The sequence below is a fragment of the Alligator mississippiensis genome, chromosome 4 (genome assembly GCF_030867095.1).
Source record: "Alligator mississippiensis isolate rAllMis1 chromosome 4, rAllMis1, whole genome shotgun sequence".
Lineage (NCBI taxonomy): Eukaryota > Metazoa > Chordata > Crocodylia > Alligatoridae > Alligator > Alligator mississippiensis.
In genome coordinates this window covers 100,662,939-100,680,695 of record NC_081827.1, presented here as the reverse complement: position 1 = coordinate 100,680,695, position 17,757 = coordinate 100,662,939, and the positions used below count along the sequence as shown (strand labels likewise).

Here is a 17,757-nt window from a genome sequence, read left to right as displayed (position 1 = left end):
GGGGCAGGGTGGGGGAGACACTACTGCAACCCTGGCTGCTAAGCTACTGTGTTACCAGTTACCAATCAATCGTGATTCACTCAGGGACCAGCTCAATACACAGTTGCTAGCTAATATAACCAGTTAATTAGCAACAATTAACACCTACAAAACCACAGACTAAGGAGAGGAAAGAATCAGTACAGACAGTCATCTTCCCCAAGACAGACACAGTCAGTTGCACAAGCACCCATGTCACGAGTTTTGCCTGTCAGCAACTAGGGGTGCAGGAACCCAGAACCTCCCCGCACCGATCTCCTTGACATCTGGCAGACTTCATGGCCGCAGCAGGGGCCACCATCCCTGCAGCTTTCACCATGCTGCACCTTAACACACACAGTGTCACCCACGTCATGAGTTTTGCCTGTTAGCAGCCAGAGGTGCAGGGCCCCAGAAGCCAGACTCCCCCTGCACCTATCACCTTGAAACTTGGCAGACTTCATAGCTGTAGCAGGGGTGACCACCCCTGCAGTTTTTACCCCATTGTGGTGTAACACATACAAGTGACATGAGTTTTGCTTTCAAGAATTTGGGGTGCAGCTCCCCCCCAACCCCTGCACCTATCTTTTTGAAACTTGGCATATTTTCTAGCCTTAGCAGGGGCCACTACTCCTATAGTTTTCATCCCCTTTGGTGCAGCACGTACAAGTGACATGAGATTTGCTTTCAAGAATTTGGGGTGCAGAGGTACAGTTCCCCCTGAACCCCTGCACTGAACTTGAAACATGGCAGGCTTCAGGCTCCCAGCAGAGGCTACCACCCCTGCAAGTTTCATCTGAATCAGACAAAAAACAACAAAGTTATAGATATTTAATTGATTCCCCATTTTACCCTATGGCCAGATCTCCAAAGCGGCTCTGAACCTTTGGAACTGCTTTGGCTGAATCAAAGTGGGAAATCGATCCAGAACTCTGGATTGGATCGCTGGCATCCGAAGTGGCCAGATCCAAAGCCGAATCGAATAGCTGCCTATTCGCACAGGCCTACCTGACAGGTTGCTTGTGCCTTTAAAGGAGTAGGTACACTGCAGTGCCCTGCTACATATGTGACTTCTGAAAGCCCTCCTACTGGCCTTCAATAAATGTTTTTTGAGGAGCCCTGCAGGCCATATAGAGTGGCCTGGCAGGCCCAATCCAGCCCATGGGCTGTATTTTGCCTGCTCTGCTCTGTACTCTTCTTTGCTCACGCGCCTTTACACACATTGGTGCACACAGGGCACCTATACCTGAGCACCAAGGCTGCTCCGATGCACTGGAATTCCAGCATGCCAGAGCAGACTCAGTGAATCGAGTCTGCTGGACTGTGACAATTGTTGCACTCCAGCACCTCCTGCATCTTGTGTATCAGTGTCTGCATGCTTAAAAATGGTGGCATGGGCACTTGAGCTAAAGCTCATTTGGTGACCTTTAGTTCCAGTGCCCCCACCACCATTTTTAAGTGCAGGGATACTGATACAGGCGATGCAGCAGTGCTTTAATTAGAGCAGCTCTTGGAGCCATTCTTATTAGAGTGCTCCCCCTGCCTCCACACACACCTCCAGAGCATGTGTAAAAATACCCACAGAGCCATACTCCTCCACAGGTGCTCTTCCAATTCCCACTACAGTGCCACAGTCCCTATGAAGAGGAACCAAGCTGTGGGAGTAGGCCATCACTAGACATCAGTGGGAGAATGGATCATAATAAAGGCACAGAAGGGGCAGGGGCAGTTTTCATGTTCTGTGTTTTGTGGAGGACAAGCAGGCTGCTACCTTGATGCTCATCTTGACCCTAACAACTCACCCCCAGGGTCTGCCATGCTTCAGCATGTACAGCCAGGACCCTGGCAGCTCTTCATAGCCCAGTCCAAGGGCCTGCCTGCTGGAGACTAACTGGGAGATATGGGAAGCTGGATTTCAAACCCTGTGGCATCCTTGGATGGATTATCCTACCTTTCTGGTCCTATTCTCGCTTCCCTCCAGTTTTCTCCCATCTCCTCTGATGTGTCATCTAATAATTCATGATTTATTTTTGAAGAGACAGCCCAAAATTAATAGAAGTCATAGGGGCAGAATCCTACTTTACTTTACATGCCCAAATGACACTCACCTGGCTGTGTATCTACTGGTTATGATACCTATGCACAGTTAGACACCATGCTTTCTGGCAGGCTGTGCTCCGGCTGGGCAGATACACGCAATACTGGATATGCGTCATATTCAACATGAAGTAAAACCAAAACAAAAAAAATCCACTATGTGGGTATTAGAAGGGGAAGTGACTGGGAATCTGGCTAATGCCTAGCTTATGGCTTTGTGGTTCAAGCACTGTACTAGTACATAGGAGGGATACAGATTTAAGCTGTCCTGCCATGAAGGGGCCTAGAACCTGAATCACTCATTTTCTAGGTGAGTACCCTAACCACTATACTATTGGCTTAAATTGTTTGGCTCCTTTCTCTGTTGTTTGATATCTAGTATCCATTTGCACAGCCATGCAGGATGTGTAATAAGATTGCCAGCTGTCTGTAAATGCAAAACTAACAGTTACGTGGCTGAGGGAGCGCCATCTGGGATCCTGGGGTTCTGGCCCAGGAGTCTGGAGCAGAGGCAAAGCACAGGTGGGTAGTAAAGGGCTGTCCCTGCCTTAGATAGCTCACAGTTGAGGTTCTGACAGGATCCAGCAGGGTCCTGGGACAAAGCCGGGACAGATAGGGAGTGAATGCCATCTCCTTCCGGTGCCTGCTGCAGCCATGCTCTCCATTTCCTTTTCTGTTCTTTCTGGATCTAAGCAGGCTTGGGAGGGAGGAGGCCAGAAGGTGGGGTAGGAAAGGCAGTCTTTATCAGCAGTGAGTTGTTGCTTATGATTTCACAAAACCCACAAGATTTAGTTCTTGTAAACTCTTAAAATAGAAACAGTTCAGCATAACAGTGTGAACAGAAATACTTCCTGTCACAGCTTCTGGAAATTCTGAAAGAAGCAAAATCCAGGAAGTTTGGCTTGTGTAAGTCTCACTTCTCACTCCATGTCATTAAGGGCTGAATCTGAATCTGGAAAGGAGATGTTTGGCGTGCTTAGATGCCTCCAGACCTAGTCTGATCAAGAAGGCTAAGGATGTGGGGAGCATGGTCAGTTAGGTCTCTCCAGCTCTGGGAAGTGTGTCACCGCTGGTTCCCTCATCTGCAAGGATGCTGCAACTGCCAGTGAGTAAGAGATCAGGGGGATCATCTGTCTGCCTGCTTTGCTAGCTAAGGGAGCTATGTTATCATTGGTGGAAGGGTAGCAAATGAATGTGGAGGTCGAATTCCCCTCACTCCAAAGCTTTGGGTTTGTTTTAGTGTCAAGGTGAAGAGGGCCAGTCCCTGCATTACAGTGATACAATATAGTGCCTGCCAGTAATCACCCAGCTAGCAAGGAGTGAGACAGATTTTGCTCTTTCAGAAATGGTCATCTTGGAAGATATTTTATGCATGGGGAGGGAATTTTCTCTCAGAAAAGGTTTTGGACCTTCTCTTGTGTACCACAAGAGTTTTGCTTCCTCATTCTCCAGAAGCACGTATGTGTGTAGGAGCACACGAACAGCAGCCGAGCTGACTCCTGATCCAGAATTGTATTTCATGTGCAGGCAGGTGCGACCATGATGAACTTCTACAGCGTTTTTCTGCTCCTGCTGCCCTGGGCTTTTGGGGTCAGGAAACTTCGAGGTGGGTTCCAAATGTTTTAATCTTATTTTTCTTCCTTTCCCTTTTTGTCATCATTTCTCCCATGCCCTCGATTCAGCGCTGCCACTCTTCTCTGTCTCCTTCAGCTCTCATCCTCCACCGTTCCAGATGAATGTATTGTGGACAGGCAGACAGCTAGGGATGGACAGCAGGGCTGTGAGAGGCTTCAGACAGAGCTTCGGATCAGGAGAAGCTTTGGATGCTTCGGGGTCCAAAGCAGTGTGTCCAGGTCGAAGCTCTGGCTTTGTTAGGCTTCCCAAAGTGGTTCAGAGCCGCCTTCGAGATCCGGCCATAGGGTAACAATGGGGAAACAATAAAATACCTATAACTTTGTTGGTTTTTGTCCGATTTAGATTAAACGTTCAGGGGGAGTAGACTCTGCACAGAGGATGAATCCTGCCAAGTTTCAAGAAGATCAGTACAGGGGCTGGGGGGGGAACAGCACCCCAAATTCTTGAAAGCAAAACTCATGTCATGTCTAGGCCTGACAACATAGCTGGGTGAAAACTGCAGGAGTGGTAGCCTATGCTGAGACCACAAAGCCTGCCAAGTTTCAAGAAGATCGGTGCAGGGGTTTGGGGGGAACTGCCCCTCAAGCTGAGGACAAGCAAAACTGGTGCCATGGGTGCTTGTGGGACTGACTGTGTCTGTCTTGGGGCGGGGAGGGGAGACGCTGCTGCAGGCCTGGCTGCTAAGCTGCTGCCTTACCAGTTACCAAGCAATCAATCATGATTCACACAGGGACCAGGGACTCAGGAACCAGCTGGATACACAGGACCTAGCTACTACATAACTTAATGAGCATCAATTAGCACCTACAAACCCAGGCTAAGGTGGGGAAAGACTCAATACAGAGAATCAACTGCCCCAAGACAGAGACAGTCTTGGCACAGTTTTGCCTGTCAGCAGCTAGGGGTGCAGGGCCCCAGAACCCCCCTGCACTGATCTCCTCAACAGCTGGCAGGCGTCGTGGCCACAGCAGGGGCCACCATCCCTGCAGCTGTCACCCTGCTGCGCCTTAACACACGCAGCATTACCCATGGCACGAGTTTTGCTTGTCCGCAGCTTGGGGTTCAGTTCCCCTCAAACCCCTGCACCGATCTCCTTGAAACTTGGCAGGCTTTGTGGCCTCAGCAAGAGCTACCACCCCTGCAGTTTTGACCTCCCTGTGGTGTAACACATAGATGTGACATGAGTTTGGCTTACAAGAATTTGGGGTACAGTTCTGCCCAAACCCTTGCAGTGATCTTCTTGTAACTTGGCAGGTTTCATGCTCTTAGCAGAGGCTACCATCTCTGCAAGTTTCATCCAAAATTGGAGAAAAAACAATGAAGTTATACTATTTCATTGATTCCCCCATTATACCCTATGGCCAGATCTCCGAGGTGGCTCTGAAGCTTCGGCCGGATCGAGGCGGAAGCCCAGTCCAGAGCTCTGGATTGGATTGCGGCCATCTGAAGCGGCCAGATCCAAAGCTGGATCAGATCGCTGCTGACTCACACAGGCCTAATGGACAGTGGAGTGGTAGATGTGCAGGTGGGAAGTAGAGATGGATGTACAGAGATGTGGAGGACTGAATAAGCAGATGAGATGAAGAAGGCAGGTGGTGAATGGACAATGAACTGGAAATGATGTGGAGAAATAGCCAGACTTTTGAAAGTGATTGGAGAGAGAGACAGGAGACAGAAAGGGTGAATGGGTCAAATCTGGAGCATAAATGAATGTGTGTCTAAGTGGAAGCATGGACAGTAGGTAGGTAACTAAATGGTTTTATTTGTGGAAGTTAACAAGGCCAACCTGAAACACCTAGGTTTACAAAAAGGGAGCACATTCCCACATTCATTTCATTTTTGCTCTACCAAAGCAGAAAACAGAAAGAACTAAATGGTCCCTCCCTGCCCCCTTCATCCAATATGCTATTCACACAGTTTTCACCCTTCAAAATCTCAGGAAAAGATATCTGAAGATGTAGGCAGAGCTGGCCTCTGAGCATGTGGAGAGATGTAACATTTGAAGCACTTCAAATGCTTTTGAAGCTCTTCAGAGAACAAACCATACAGGTGTGCACATCCTTTGAAGCACTTCAAACAATGGCACAGGTGCTCCAGAAGTGAAGCTGAAGAAAGCAAGTACAATTTAGAAGCACTTTCAAATGAAGCACTTCCTGTTATATATGTACTAGCCAATCGCCCATCAAGAATGAGAGGGGGCGCGGGGGCGCACACCTACATGTGGAGTTGGTCTGTGGGCCTGATCTAGCATGGGGTCAGTACTTGGAAGTGAACTGATGTACTGGCATGGCTCCGTGTACCAGATCCAGCTGCAGAGCAACCATGTGCCAGCACAATCTGGTGCACAGGGCCTGTGGAGCTCCCCAAAGGCCCAGAAATTTGGCAGTGCGGAAGAATTAATTATTGCAGCTCTGGAAGCAATTAATGCTGCTACCATTCCCCTACTGCCAAATTTCTGGACCTGTGGGGAGCCTGGTGGGTTGGATCACCCTGTAGGCCAGCAGGTGAGCTACCCCATCGGAAATCCCTAATGGGTGAGGATGATCACTCCCACAGTGGGTGAAGTAAAGGAGTGTAGATGAGTACATTGGTGGCTAGGAAGGCTGATCTTAGGGCTGCAGACTCTCTGGCAAATGCCACAAGTGGTGGTTAAAGGGAGGGTTGAACCATGGATTTCTTGGTCTTGTTTCCTTTCCTTCTATTTCTGTTGTTTTTCTGCCTCCAGGGAGAGACGGTTTTTCTCAAAGTAAGATGTACCTTCTCTCACAAGGCATCACCATGTAGCCCTCTCCTGGGCTAGTTTTTCCCAACTTGTGATGTCAATGCCACACTTAATGTTCACCTTGAGGGTGTCCTTGAAGCATGTCCTCTGATCCTTGTGTGTCCTTTGTCCTTGACTGAGTTGGGAGTATAGCAGTGGTTTCGGTAAACATACATCAGGCATGTACACACAATGCCCTGTCCACCGCAACTGATGTTCGATAATCAACACTTCCATGCTGGTGGTGTTAGTGTCAGTGAGGATGCTGATGTCTGTGTGACAATCCTCCCACTGTATGCCAAGGATCTTCCAGAGGTATCACTGGTGATAGTGTTCCAGGCTTTTCAGGTGGTCCCTGTAGATTACTCAATCTTCAAAACTATAGAGAAGAGTTGGAATTACCACAGCCTTATATAGTAGGAGCTTTATTTCAGTCCTTATGTCATGATCATTGAATACATGATGATTCCATTTTCTGAAGGCAGAGCTGGCACATTGGATACTATACTGGATCTCCTCATCAATGCTGGCCTTTGAGAAATGGCTGCTGCGGTATGCAAAGTGTTCAACATTCTCCAACTCCTATCCATCAATGAGGATCTTTGCCACAGGGGTCGATTGGCCTGGAGCAAGCTGGCAAAGCACCTTTGTTTTTCTGATGCTAATGGTCAGTCCCAGCCACTGGTGTGCTTGAGAGAAGTAGTTAAGGGCTGTTTGCAGATCCTTTTCAGTATGTACAATGACAGCAGAATCATCAGCATACTGAAGTTCCACAATTGAGTCCGAAGTAACTTTGGTTTTGTCATGGAGGTGGAAGAAATAGAAAATGTTCCCATCCATCCTGTACTTGGTGTCAATGCCATGTGTCCAATGGTCACAGATGAGCATCTTAGCAACTATAGGCCCATCAGTCTTACCTCAATCCTGGGGAAACTCTTTAAGAAGATCATCAAGGAGCACATCTGTGATGGGCTGGCATTGGGGATGATGCTCAAGGGCATCCAGCACGGTTTCACTAGGGGCAGGTCATGTCAGACCAACCTGATGCCTTTTACGATCAGGTCACAAAAGCATTGGATGCAGGTGTCGCTGTGGATGTAGTCTTTCTGGACTTCAGCAAGGCCTTTGACACTGTCTCCCACCCCATCCTCATTAAAAAACTAGGCAACTGTGGCATCGATGCCTACACAGTCAGATGGATTGCTAATTGGCTGAAGGGTCGTACTCAGAGGGTGGTGGTGGACGGGTCACATTTGACCTGGGGGGAAGTGGGCAGCAGAGTCCCCCAGGGCTCGGTCCTTGGGCCTGCACTGTTCAATTTCTTTATCAGCGATTTGGACGACGGGGTAAAAAGCAACCTGTTCAAATTTGCTGATGATACCAAAATTTGGGGTGAGGTGGGCACGCTAGTAGGGAGGGAAAGACTGCAGAAAGACCTGGATAGGTTGCAAGGGTGGGCTAACAAAAACAGGATGCGTTTCAATACGGACAAGTGCAGGGTGCTGCACTTGGGCAGTAGTAACCGGCAACACACTTATAAGATGGGAAACTCCCTTCTTGAGAGCACGGAGGCAGAAAGGGAACTTGGAGTCATCATTGACTCCAAGATGAGCATGGGCCAACAATGCGAGGTCACGGTCGGCAGGGCTAACCGGACCTTATCGTGCATCCACAGGTGCATCACAAGTAGGGCCAAGGAGGTGATCCTCCCCCTCTACGTGACACTGGTCAGGCCACAGCTGGAATACTGTGTCCAGTTCTGGGCGCCGCACTTCAAGAGGGATGTGGACAACATTGAGAGGGTCCAGAGGAGGGCCACCTGCATGATCCGGGGACAGCAGGGCAGACCCTACAATGAGAGGCTATGGGACCTGAACCTGTCCAGCCCTCACAAGAGAAGACTGAGGGGGGACCTTGTGACCGTCTATAAACTCACTAGGGGGGACTGGAAGGGTTTAGGGGAGACCTTATTTCCCCCAGCGCCCCCCGGGATAACAAGGAATAATGGCCACATGTTGTTGGAGAGTAGGTTTAGATTAGACATCCATAGGAACTACTTCACAGTTAGGGCAGCTAGGATCTGGAACCAACTTCCAAGGGAAGTGGTGCTGGCTTCTACTCTGGGGGTCTTTAAGAAGCGGCTCGATGCCTGCATGGCTGGGGTCACTTGAGCCCAGTTTCTCTCCTGCCCAGGCAGGGGGTCGGACTTGAAGATCTACAAGGTCCCGTCTGACTCTACTTCTATGATTCTATGATCTTGATGACTGCAAGAAAAATGGAAAACAGGATTGGTATGATCACACAGACCTGCTTAATGCCAGTTTGAATGGCAAAAGGCTCCACAATGGAGCCACTGTATAGGATGGAGGCAGTCATCTGGTCATGAAAGAGTCTTAGGATGGTGATACAGTTTCCTGGGCAGCCAAATTTCAATAAGATCTTCCATAGAGCCTCATGGTTAACAGAGTCAAAAGCTTTGGTCAAATCTATAAAGTTCATGTACAGTTCCTGGTGTTGTTCTTGGCATTTTTTCCTGGACCTTCTGGGATGCAAAATCATGTCAATGGTGCCTCTTGATGGTCTGAAGCCACAGTGAGACTCAGAAAGGATTTCCTTGGCAAGAGGGGGCAATAAGTTCAGCAGAATTCGAGCAAGGATCTTCCCAGCAATGGACAGGAGGGAAATACATCGATAGTTCCCACAGACTTATCTCCCTCTTTGAAAATGGTGCCAATTTTGGCATTCCCTAGGTCAGTGGGAATTTCCTTAGTGTTCCAGATTTTAAGAAAGTGTGTGTGGAGCTTGTTGGCCATAGTTTCCCCACCAACTTTGAACACCTCAGCTGGTAAGCTATCAGGACCAGATGAATTGTTGTTCTTCATCTGTCTTACCACCTGGTGGACTTCTTCAGAGGTTGGTGTACTGGCACGTGCTTCCCTTACTGGATGCTGCAGGTTGGATTTGATGGTTTCATCAGTCACTGTCAATTCTCAGTTTAGGAGCTTTTGATAGTGCTCCTTCCAGTGGTTTTTGATGGACTCATTGTCTTTTAGGAGTGTACTGCCATCTTCATATCTAAGCAGGGTGAGTCCTCAAGAGCTTGGTCCATACACAGCCTTGATTGCACTGAAGAAGCTCCACATGTCATGACTGTCAACAAATTGTTGAATTTCTTTTGCCTTCTCATCCCACCATTTGTTTTTGATTTCTCACATCTTCCTCTGGACTTCATTTTTAAGCCATCAAAAAGTTCCCTGCTTCTGAGCGGATGTAGGATGACTTTTTTGCCAGTCACAGAAAGCTTTTCTCTTCCAATTGAGAAGGGCTTTGATCTCAGCATTGTTTTAGTCAAATTAGCCCTGATGGCATTCAGTGATAAAGCCAATTGGTTCTATGCAAGCCTCATGGATGGTCTCCTTTAATGCTTGCCAATCTTCCTCAACACAAGTGTTATCATTTTCAATCCTAAAATAGGTGAATTTTTTGCTGAGATATGTTTGGAGGGCTTCCCCATATCTAGGGGTCTGAAGGCATTTGATGTTGTACTGTCTTTGGACTGATTTGGGTTGCTTTTGATGTGTCACCGCAACCCTAATGGACATGTTTGATCTCACTAAGTGATGATCAATCCAGCAGTCATTGGTTCCTCTCATAACATGTGTGATATGAATGTCTTTTAGATCACATGCTCTTATAATGGTATAGTCAAGGAGATGCCATTGTTTTTCATAGATTTCATAGACATTAGGGCTGGAAGGGACCTCAGAAGATCATCGAGTCCAGCCCCCTGCCCAAAGGGCAGGAAGTCAGCTGGGGTCATAGGATCCCAGCAAGATAAGCATCCAGTTTGCTCTTGAAGGTGTTCAATGTAGGTGCTTGAACCACCTCTGGTGGCAGGCTGTTCCAGACCTTGGGGGTTCAGACAGTAAAGAAATTCTTCCTTATGTCCAGCCTGAAACAGTCTTGTAGTAGTTTATGACCGTTCGACTTAGTCGTCATCCCTTGGGGCGCTCTGGTGAACAAACATTCCCCCAGATACTGGTGGTCACCCCTGATAAACTTATAGGTGGCCATCAGATCACCCCTGAGCCTGCGCTTTTCCAGGCTAAAGAGCCCCATGGCTCTCAGCCTGTCATCGTAGGGTCTGCTTCCCTGACCTCTGATCATGCGCGTGGCTCTTCTCTGGACTCTCTCAAACTTCTCCACATCCTTTTTGAATTGTGGAGCCCAAAACTGGACGCAGTACTCCAGCTGCGGCCTCACCAAGGCCGAGTACAAGGGGAGAATGACATCCCAGGATTTGCTTGAGAAGCATCTATGGATGCAAGCCAACGTTTTGGTCGCTTTACCAGCCACAGCATCACATTGAAGGCTCATGTTCATCTTGTGGTCAATGATGACCCCCAAGTCTCTTTCTTCCATAGTGCTAGCCAGCGTAGCACTGCTGAGCCTATAAGGATGCTGCGGGTTTTTCTTCCCAAGGTGGAGAACCTTGCATTTATCGGCGTTGAACACCATCAGATTCTCATCCGCCCACTTGCTGAGCCTGTCCAGGTCAGCCTGGATCACCCGCTTGTCTTCTGGTGTGGATGCTTTGCCCCAAAGTTTGGTGTCATCGGCGAACTTGGCCAGTCTACTTCTGACTCCAGTGTCCACATCATTAATGAAGATGTTGAACAGTATGGGTCCAAGGACAGAGCCTTGGGGGACCCCACTGGTCACAGGACACCATGATGAGTGACTTCCATCAATTACTACCCTCTGGGTCTGACCACGGAGCCAATTTTCCAGCCAGTGGATCGTGGAGGACCCAAGGTGACAATTGACCAGTTTGTCCAAGAGGTGATCATGGGATACCAGATCGAAGGCTTTTTTGAAGTCAAGATATATGACATTAATCTCTTCTCCCTTGTCCAGGTGATAGGTCACCTGGTCATAGAAGGAAATGAGATCGGTCAAGCAAGACCTACCCGCGACAAACCCATGCTGGCTATCCCTTAAGATGTTGGCGTCGGCCAGTCCATTAAGGATGGCCTCTTTAATAAACTTTTCTAAGATCTTCCCCGGGATAGAAGTCAGGCTGATGGGCCTATAGTTAGCTGGATCCACTTTCCTCCCTTTCTTGAAGATAGGCACCACATTGGCCTTCTTCCAGTCTTCAGGCACTACACCAGAGTGCCAAGAGTTTTCAAAGATCCGTGCTAGAGGCTGGGCTATGATGCTCGCCAGCTCCTTGAGTACCCTGGGGTGAAGATTGTCAGGGCCGGCTGACTTGAAGGTATCCAGCTTCTCAAGATGTTCCTTCATGAGGTCAGCATTAATGGAGGGCAGGGGATCACCCTCAGCCAGACTTCCCTGTCCTGTAGCAGGCATGGGCATCCCATGGGACTGATGAAAGACCGACGCAAAGTACCCACTTAATAGGTTGGCTTTTTCCTGGGTGTCAGTTGTCAGTTGCCCCATCTGGTTCAGCAGGGGTCTAATGTTGCCCCTGCTTTTCCTCCGGCTCCCCACATATCTGAAAAAGGACTTTTTATTGTCCTTGATGCTCGAAGCTAGTTGGAGTTCAGTTGCAGCCTTGGCTTTCCTGGTATGCTCCCTACAGGACCGGACCAGTGCAGAATCATCCTCCTTGGAGGTGACTCCTATCCTCCATCCTTTGTAGGCCTTTCTTTTTAGCCTCAGGAGGTCTGCTAGGCCCCTGGAGAGCCAGGGGGGCTGCTGTGCCCTCTTGCTGCCTTTCCTCCAAGATGGAATAGACTTAGCTTGTGCATTGAGGATCGCTCCCTTGAGGAGCAACCACTCTTCTTGAACTCCCCTCTCCCCGTGGTCATGGTCCCTTAGGGCCTCACTGACAAGCCTCCTGAGCTTGTCAAAGTTGGCTTTCCTGAAGTCAAGGACTTCCGTGTTGCTGACTGACTTGCCAGCTTTTTGGCGGATGGTGAAGGTGATCAGCTCGTGGTTGCTGTCACCCAACTTCCCATAGATCACTAGGTTGCCGACTAGGTCATCCCCAGTAGCCAGTACCAGGTCGAGCAGCGCTTTGCCTCTCGTTGGCCCATAGGCTTCTTGAGTCAGGTAGAGGTCATCCACGCATGAGAGGAAGCTTTGTGACCGCTCAGATTTTGCTGAGCGATCCTCCCATGAGATGTCCGGGTAATTGAAGTCACCCATGACAACCATGGTCCTGGAGCATGCGGCCTCAGCCAGTTCCTGGGCAAACTCCTGGTCTAGCTCAGGACTTTGGGTGGGAGGTCTGTAGTAGACTCCCACCATTGTGTCCCCTGTGCCGTGTTCCCCATGGATTTTAACCCAGAGGGTCTCCAGCCGTCCACCCTGGTCGCCAATATCGGCTTGCAGGGACGTGTAGCTTTCCTTAACATAAAGAGCTACACCCCCGCCCCTTTTATCTACACGATCCCTCCTGTACAGGGTGTAGCCATCTATACCCGTGGTCCAGTCATGGGTGGAGTCCCACCAGGTAGGTGGAGTCCCACCAGGGACTCCACCTTTTTGAGTGGGGGGGTTTGAGTGGGGGTGTTGCCATATTGTTTTCTACCTGTCATGTTTTCTGTACATAGTGCTAATAATGACAAGGCCATGCTCTGCACATTAGTTGAGTAAGAGGATGCTGCTGGAATCGGCCTTGCTCACTCCTTCCTTCCAAATGGTGCCCCTCCACATATTAAAGACCCTGCCAGCTCTTGCACTGAAATCTCCAAGGAAGATGATTTTATCATCTTTTGGAATGCTAGTCAGGATTTCATTAAGGTCAGCATAAAACTGTTTTTTTTTGTTCTTCCTTGGCAATGAGTATTGGGGCATATGCACTGATACTGGTAGAAAAATTGTTGGTCAGTTGGAGGTGAAAAGTCATGAGGCGCTCATTAATGTCAACAGGAAATTTGGTCATTCAGCTGACAATCTGGTGAATGATGGTGAAACCACCATCATGTATTCAGTTGGCATTTGCAGGTTTCCCTTTCCAGAAGAACATATAGCTACCCTGCTCCTTCCTCAGATGGCATTCATTTGCATGTCTGATCTTGCTGATAGCAGCAATACTGATGTTAAATGCGAGAGTTCTCAGGTGACGATAGCTGTTCTACATGCAGGTCTGTCACAGTTTGGGTTGTCTAGTAGGATTTGTATATTCCAAGGTGCAAAGGACATTTTTGTGTTTTGGCCGCAATTTGAGTGATCCCTCTGGAAGTGGCTATCCAGTCAGGTAAGATAAGGTGAGAGAGCCTATGTTTGGGGCACCTTTTCTCGCCCCCTCCCCATGCAGAGTGAGCAGAGGGGATCCTAAAAGGGACTGCTCAATCACATTCACAGCTGCCAAATCACCTTCTTGTCCTATTCCAAGGGTGCAGTGGCCAACACGTGACTGCCGTCTGCCTGTGCATCTGTGACTAGGGGCTTTTGGTGATCACTTCATTTCTCCCCATCACCACTCATCCATTACGGCAGGGCTTTGTAGAGGTTTGGGTATTGGTGACTGGTTATTTTTGGTAGATGTTGGGTCCAGTGGGAGAAGCCTACATGTGACTTGTTTTATGTGAGGAGGACGTCGCATGTCAGCAAGCACATGGATCTTGGTGGAGGAGAAACCTGTGTCCAGTGGCAAGGAAATCCAAGATGACTGGGGTTTCTCTTATATTGCAGCCTTCATCTGCTTTTGCAGCCATTGTGAAGCATGCCATCTTCATCTGCCTGCTCCACCATTGAGGTCTTTATGTTATGTTGGACTGCTTTTTGATACCTCATCTTTGGCCTTACCACCATGGGTGACCCTACCAGGAGTACAAGACTCCCAACAGTGTTGCTTTTAGGATCATCAGTACACGCAAGCCTCTCTACCCTGTCAAGGTGGCAGTCTGTGGAGAGGAGTGGGTGAGCGCCACTGTTATAGCATATTTTGAGCCACTTGGATGTGCATTCCTAAAGCATTGCTCATGCTTTCCTCTACAAATTTATAGGCTAAAAACTTACACTCTTTACATAAAATGAGAGCTATGTCTATACTCCCATTAAGAATCATAGAGAAGTATTGTTGGAAGGGACTTGAGAGCTCATTTAGTCCAACCCCTTCCCTGAGGTAGTATCATCCTTATTGAAACCCTCCTATATAAATCCATTGTCTAACCTCTTAGCAAAATGTACATAGTCAAACCTAGCACAACACAAGAGATAACAACATCCTAACCTGCTTCAGGATCAGCTGTAAGGAATCTCTATAGCCCATATCTGCCAGCCATCTAAATTAGCACCGTAGAGCTTGCCCCTGGCAGCAGTGCAGTGTGACCCAGAAAGCTCTACTGACCTTCAGGGTCTAAAATCATGCCTCCCCCAAGCTGTCCCTTCTCTGCAGTATGTTCAGAACTCACCCAAGCACTGCAGGCTGCAAGCACAGAAAGTCTTCCACAGGAGTCCCACAATTCCTTGTTCCAGGCTCTAGGCCCTTCTGCATTCCCAATTCTGGTCTTTACTGCCCATCATTAGCGCTCAGCACAGGAGACACTTATTCACAGACTAGAGGGGCTCAAATTGAAAACAGGAAGTACAGTATGGTTGCCTTTGTGGACCACAAAGTAAAATATAAGGAGGAGGGGCAGCTCGTGATTTGGGACAGTTGAGGGCAACTCTCAGGATGAACCATAAATGTCAGTGGAGATCTAACCTGAGATGCTCAGGCAATAATCTGAATACAGAGGTTGAGACTTTAAAATAAACACTGTTATCCTGAAGCTGACGATATAATCATGAGAACTGGCAACATAGGGACTGTGTCAGCTGGACTCTAAGGACTGGTGATTACCCTCTTTCTTTATTGTCTCCCAACAGTGAGCCTCTGGAAGGGTAAGGATATATTCACGAAATCTACAATATGTGCATTAAACAACATGCAAGGGTTTCACTCCAGAATTCATCTTAGTCCTTACTGCTCAGTCCTTCCCCACTATGGTGGTAGAGTGTGCATCTATTTCATTAATCTGCACTGCTTTTCTTTATGACCCCTGTTTTCTATTGTGCCTGCTTTTCCCCTTGCAGAGAGCATCCCACAGCAGAGCCTGACCTGTTATAATGACTACACTTCTCTTATGACCTGCATGTGGGAGGAATGCTCAGAGGCGCAACATTTCCTGAATATGACTCTTTACTATAATGATGACACTGAAGACTCGTAAGTGCCTGAGTTTTGTTCTCCTGGAGAAGGACATGAGGGGATCTTGGCTACCGGATCTAAAAGATAGGGGTGGGAAGTGAGAAATGGATTGATTTGGCAGACAGGCTTTGAGTAATATATGGCCATTTGGGCTTGCTTGCTGTGTGTGTAGGGAGGAGGGGAGGAGTTGGAAGCTCAAATCAACTTTGACATCTGCTTTGGGAAGAAGAAGGGAGGAGGGAAGTTGAATACAATAGGGATGCATTACCACTGGTTGTCTATGGGATTGCAAGTGGTAGCTGTGCCAGGGCATGTTAGGTTCCTGCACATGGTGTGGAGAAGGAGGCATTACAATGTAGGTGTGAAAGTCATTTATTAGCAGAGGAGACAGGTACAGTTCCCCCTCCTACGCAGCTCCTTATGGCCCATCCTTATAGCAGTATCAGCCATCTCTGATGATGTCAGTTCTACAAAACACGGATGCGTGGAAAGGCTGAGAGAGAGAGAGAGAGAGAGAGAGAGAGAGAGAGAAATGTTTATCTGTACTGTCAGATTTCCTCTCTGAGATGCTAGGCTCTGTATTTCTATATCTCCCCAGCACATCATCTTTCTTCTGAAAAGGCAACCAAGCTTTCAGACTGCAAGGGACAGGAGGGAAAGAAGAGGCAGGGGAGGAAGAAAGGCAAGGACAGATGTGGAAACAAAGAGATTCAGGTGTGAGGAGAGACAGGTCAAAGTCTGGGGAAAACAGGCAAATGGGAGGTGAAAGAGATCAATTCTATTGCTTTGTATGGAAGAGATGCTGAAATCACAAGTGGGTTGTTCTGATGTCCATTGAAGTAAATGAAAGGGCTCTCACTAACTTCACCAGGTTTTGGATCTGGCCCCAGGAAAGTGGTCATCTCTAGATAAACATCCTGTGAAATGACATGATTCTTCCAAGGATGCTCTGTGAAGGTCTTTCTCACATGATGGGCCACAAGAATGAATCATAAGATGAAAGTAAATTAGATTACTTGGTCATACTAAATGGATTCCACCACTACCAGTCATCATGTGGTGATGCCTCTTCTTCACCACACATCACCACACCACTACCAACAAACAGCCCAGTCCTTGGAGGTCTTCAGCTGTTGGATGAAGAAGAATTAGTACAGAGAGTGGCAGCATGTTTTCTCAGTAACCCTTTTTCCAACAGAAATATGCAGCGTGAGCTCATTTCAAAATGCCTGCACTCAGCTAAAAGAAAATGCCCTGCTGCATGCCCCTCTCACCCCCAGGGGAAAGGCTAAGAGAAGAAATCATATGTGATATATTAGAAGTGTTGGTACATGGTGATAAATTGGTATAAGGGCCAATATAGAATAGAATAGACCATGGGGACAGTTTCAAAGTCCAAATTTTGAATTTTTTTTTGTACCTAAATCATTTCCTTCTGGGTCTCTTTCTCTGCAGCATTGTGATCCCATGTGAATCCCACCAAGTGGAGGGACGCACTGACTGCCAGGGCTCACACACACACTGGGTGTGCCGCAAAAATCACACCACTTTTGGAATAGAACGGAAAGTTATTTACAGCCTCAAACCCAACCAGGAGCTACAGACTGAACTGCGTGTCATTCTCTTCCAGAATGGTAAAGTTGAGATGCCATGGTTTTTTCCTCTCCATAAATTTTTGAGATCCTTTGCAGTGAAAGTTTCTTCCTTCTGCCTGATCCCTTAGCCCTAGACAAAAATACTGATCCTGAATCCAGCCAGGAATCCAAGTTTATTTCCATTGTAAGACCTTCCTATCAATGTCTCTTTCCCACCCACATACTGATTGTTCCATTGTATATTGTATCCTCACCTTTCCAGTCCAGCCACTCCCACCTCAAAACCTCTTCATCAATGTGACAGAAGGAGGTGACTTCTTGCTGGCATGGGAAGCAGCTGGTGGGATAAATGGAAGCACCTGGCCAGACAGCACACTAGAATATGAAGTGACCTACAAGAGGGACTGGGAATCCTGGGAGGTAAGCATGAGACATATGCAGGCATTGGCCTGTGGTGTTCTAGGTTGTACCATGGAGAGGACAGC

At 48.0% G+C, this 17,757-nt stretch overlaps 1 protein-coding gene across 2 annotated transcripts in view; it reads left to right on the top strand.

Moving 5' to 3' along the window:
* Positions 1-3,041: 3,041 nt before the first annotated feature.
* Positions 3,042-17,757, top strand: part of LOC102572408 (cytokine receptor common subunit beta) — a 30,245-nt gene continuing 15,529 nt past the window's right edge. The window contains exons 1-5 of one of the 2 annotated variants that reach the window (XM_014608185.3): positions 3,042-3,220; positions 3,643-3,721; positions 15,563-15,695; positions 17,133-17,311; positions 17,535-17,692. In XM_014608185.3, the coding sequence (XP_014463671.2) occupies positions 3,206-3,220; positions 3,643-3,721; positions 15,563-15,695; positions 17,133-17,311; positions 17,535-17,692 (564 nt within the window). In that variant the 5' untranslated portion in view covers positions 3,042-3,205. Of the gene's footprint in view, positions 3,221-3,642; positions 3,722-14,176; positions 14,405-15,562; positions 15,696-17,132; positions 17,312-17,534; positions 17,693-17,757 lie in introns of those variants that run through there. The other variant, XM_059726419.1, reaches the window with a different exon arrangement.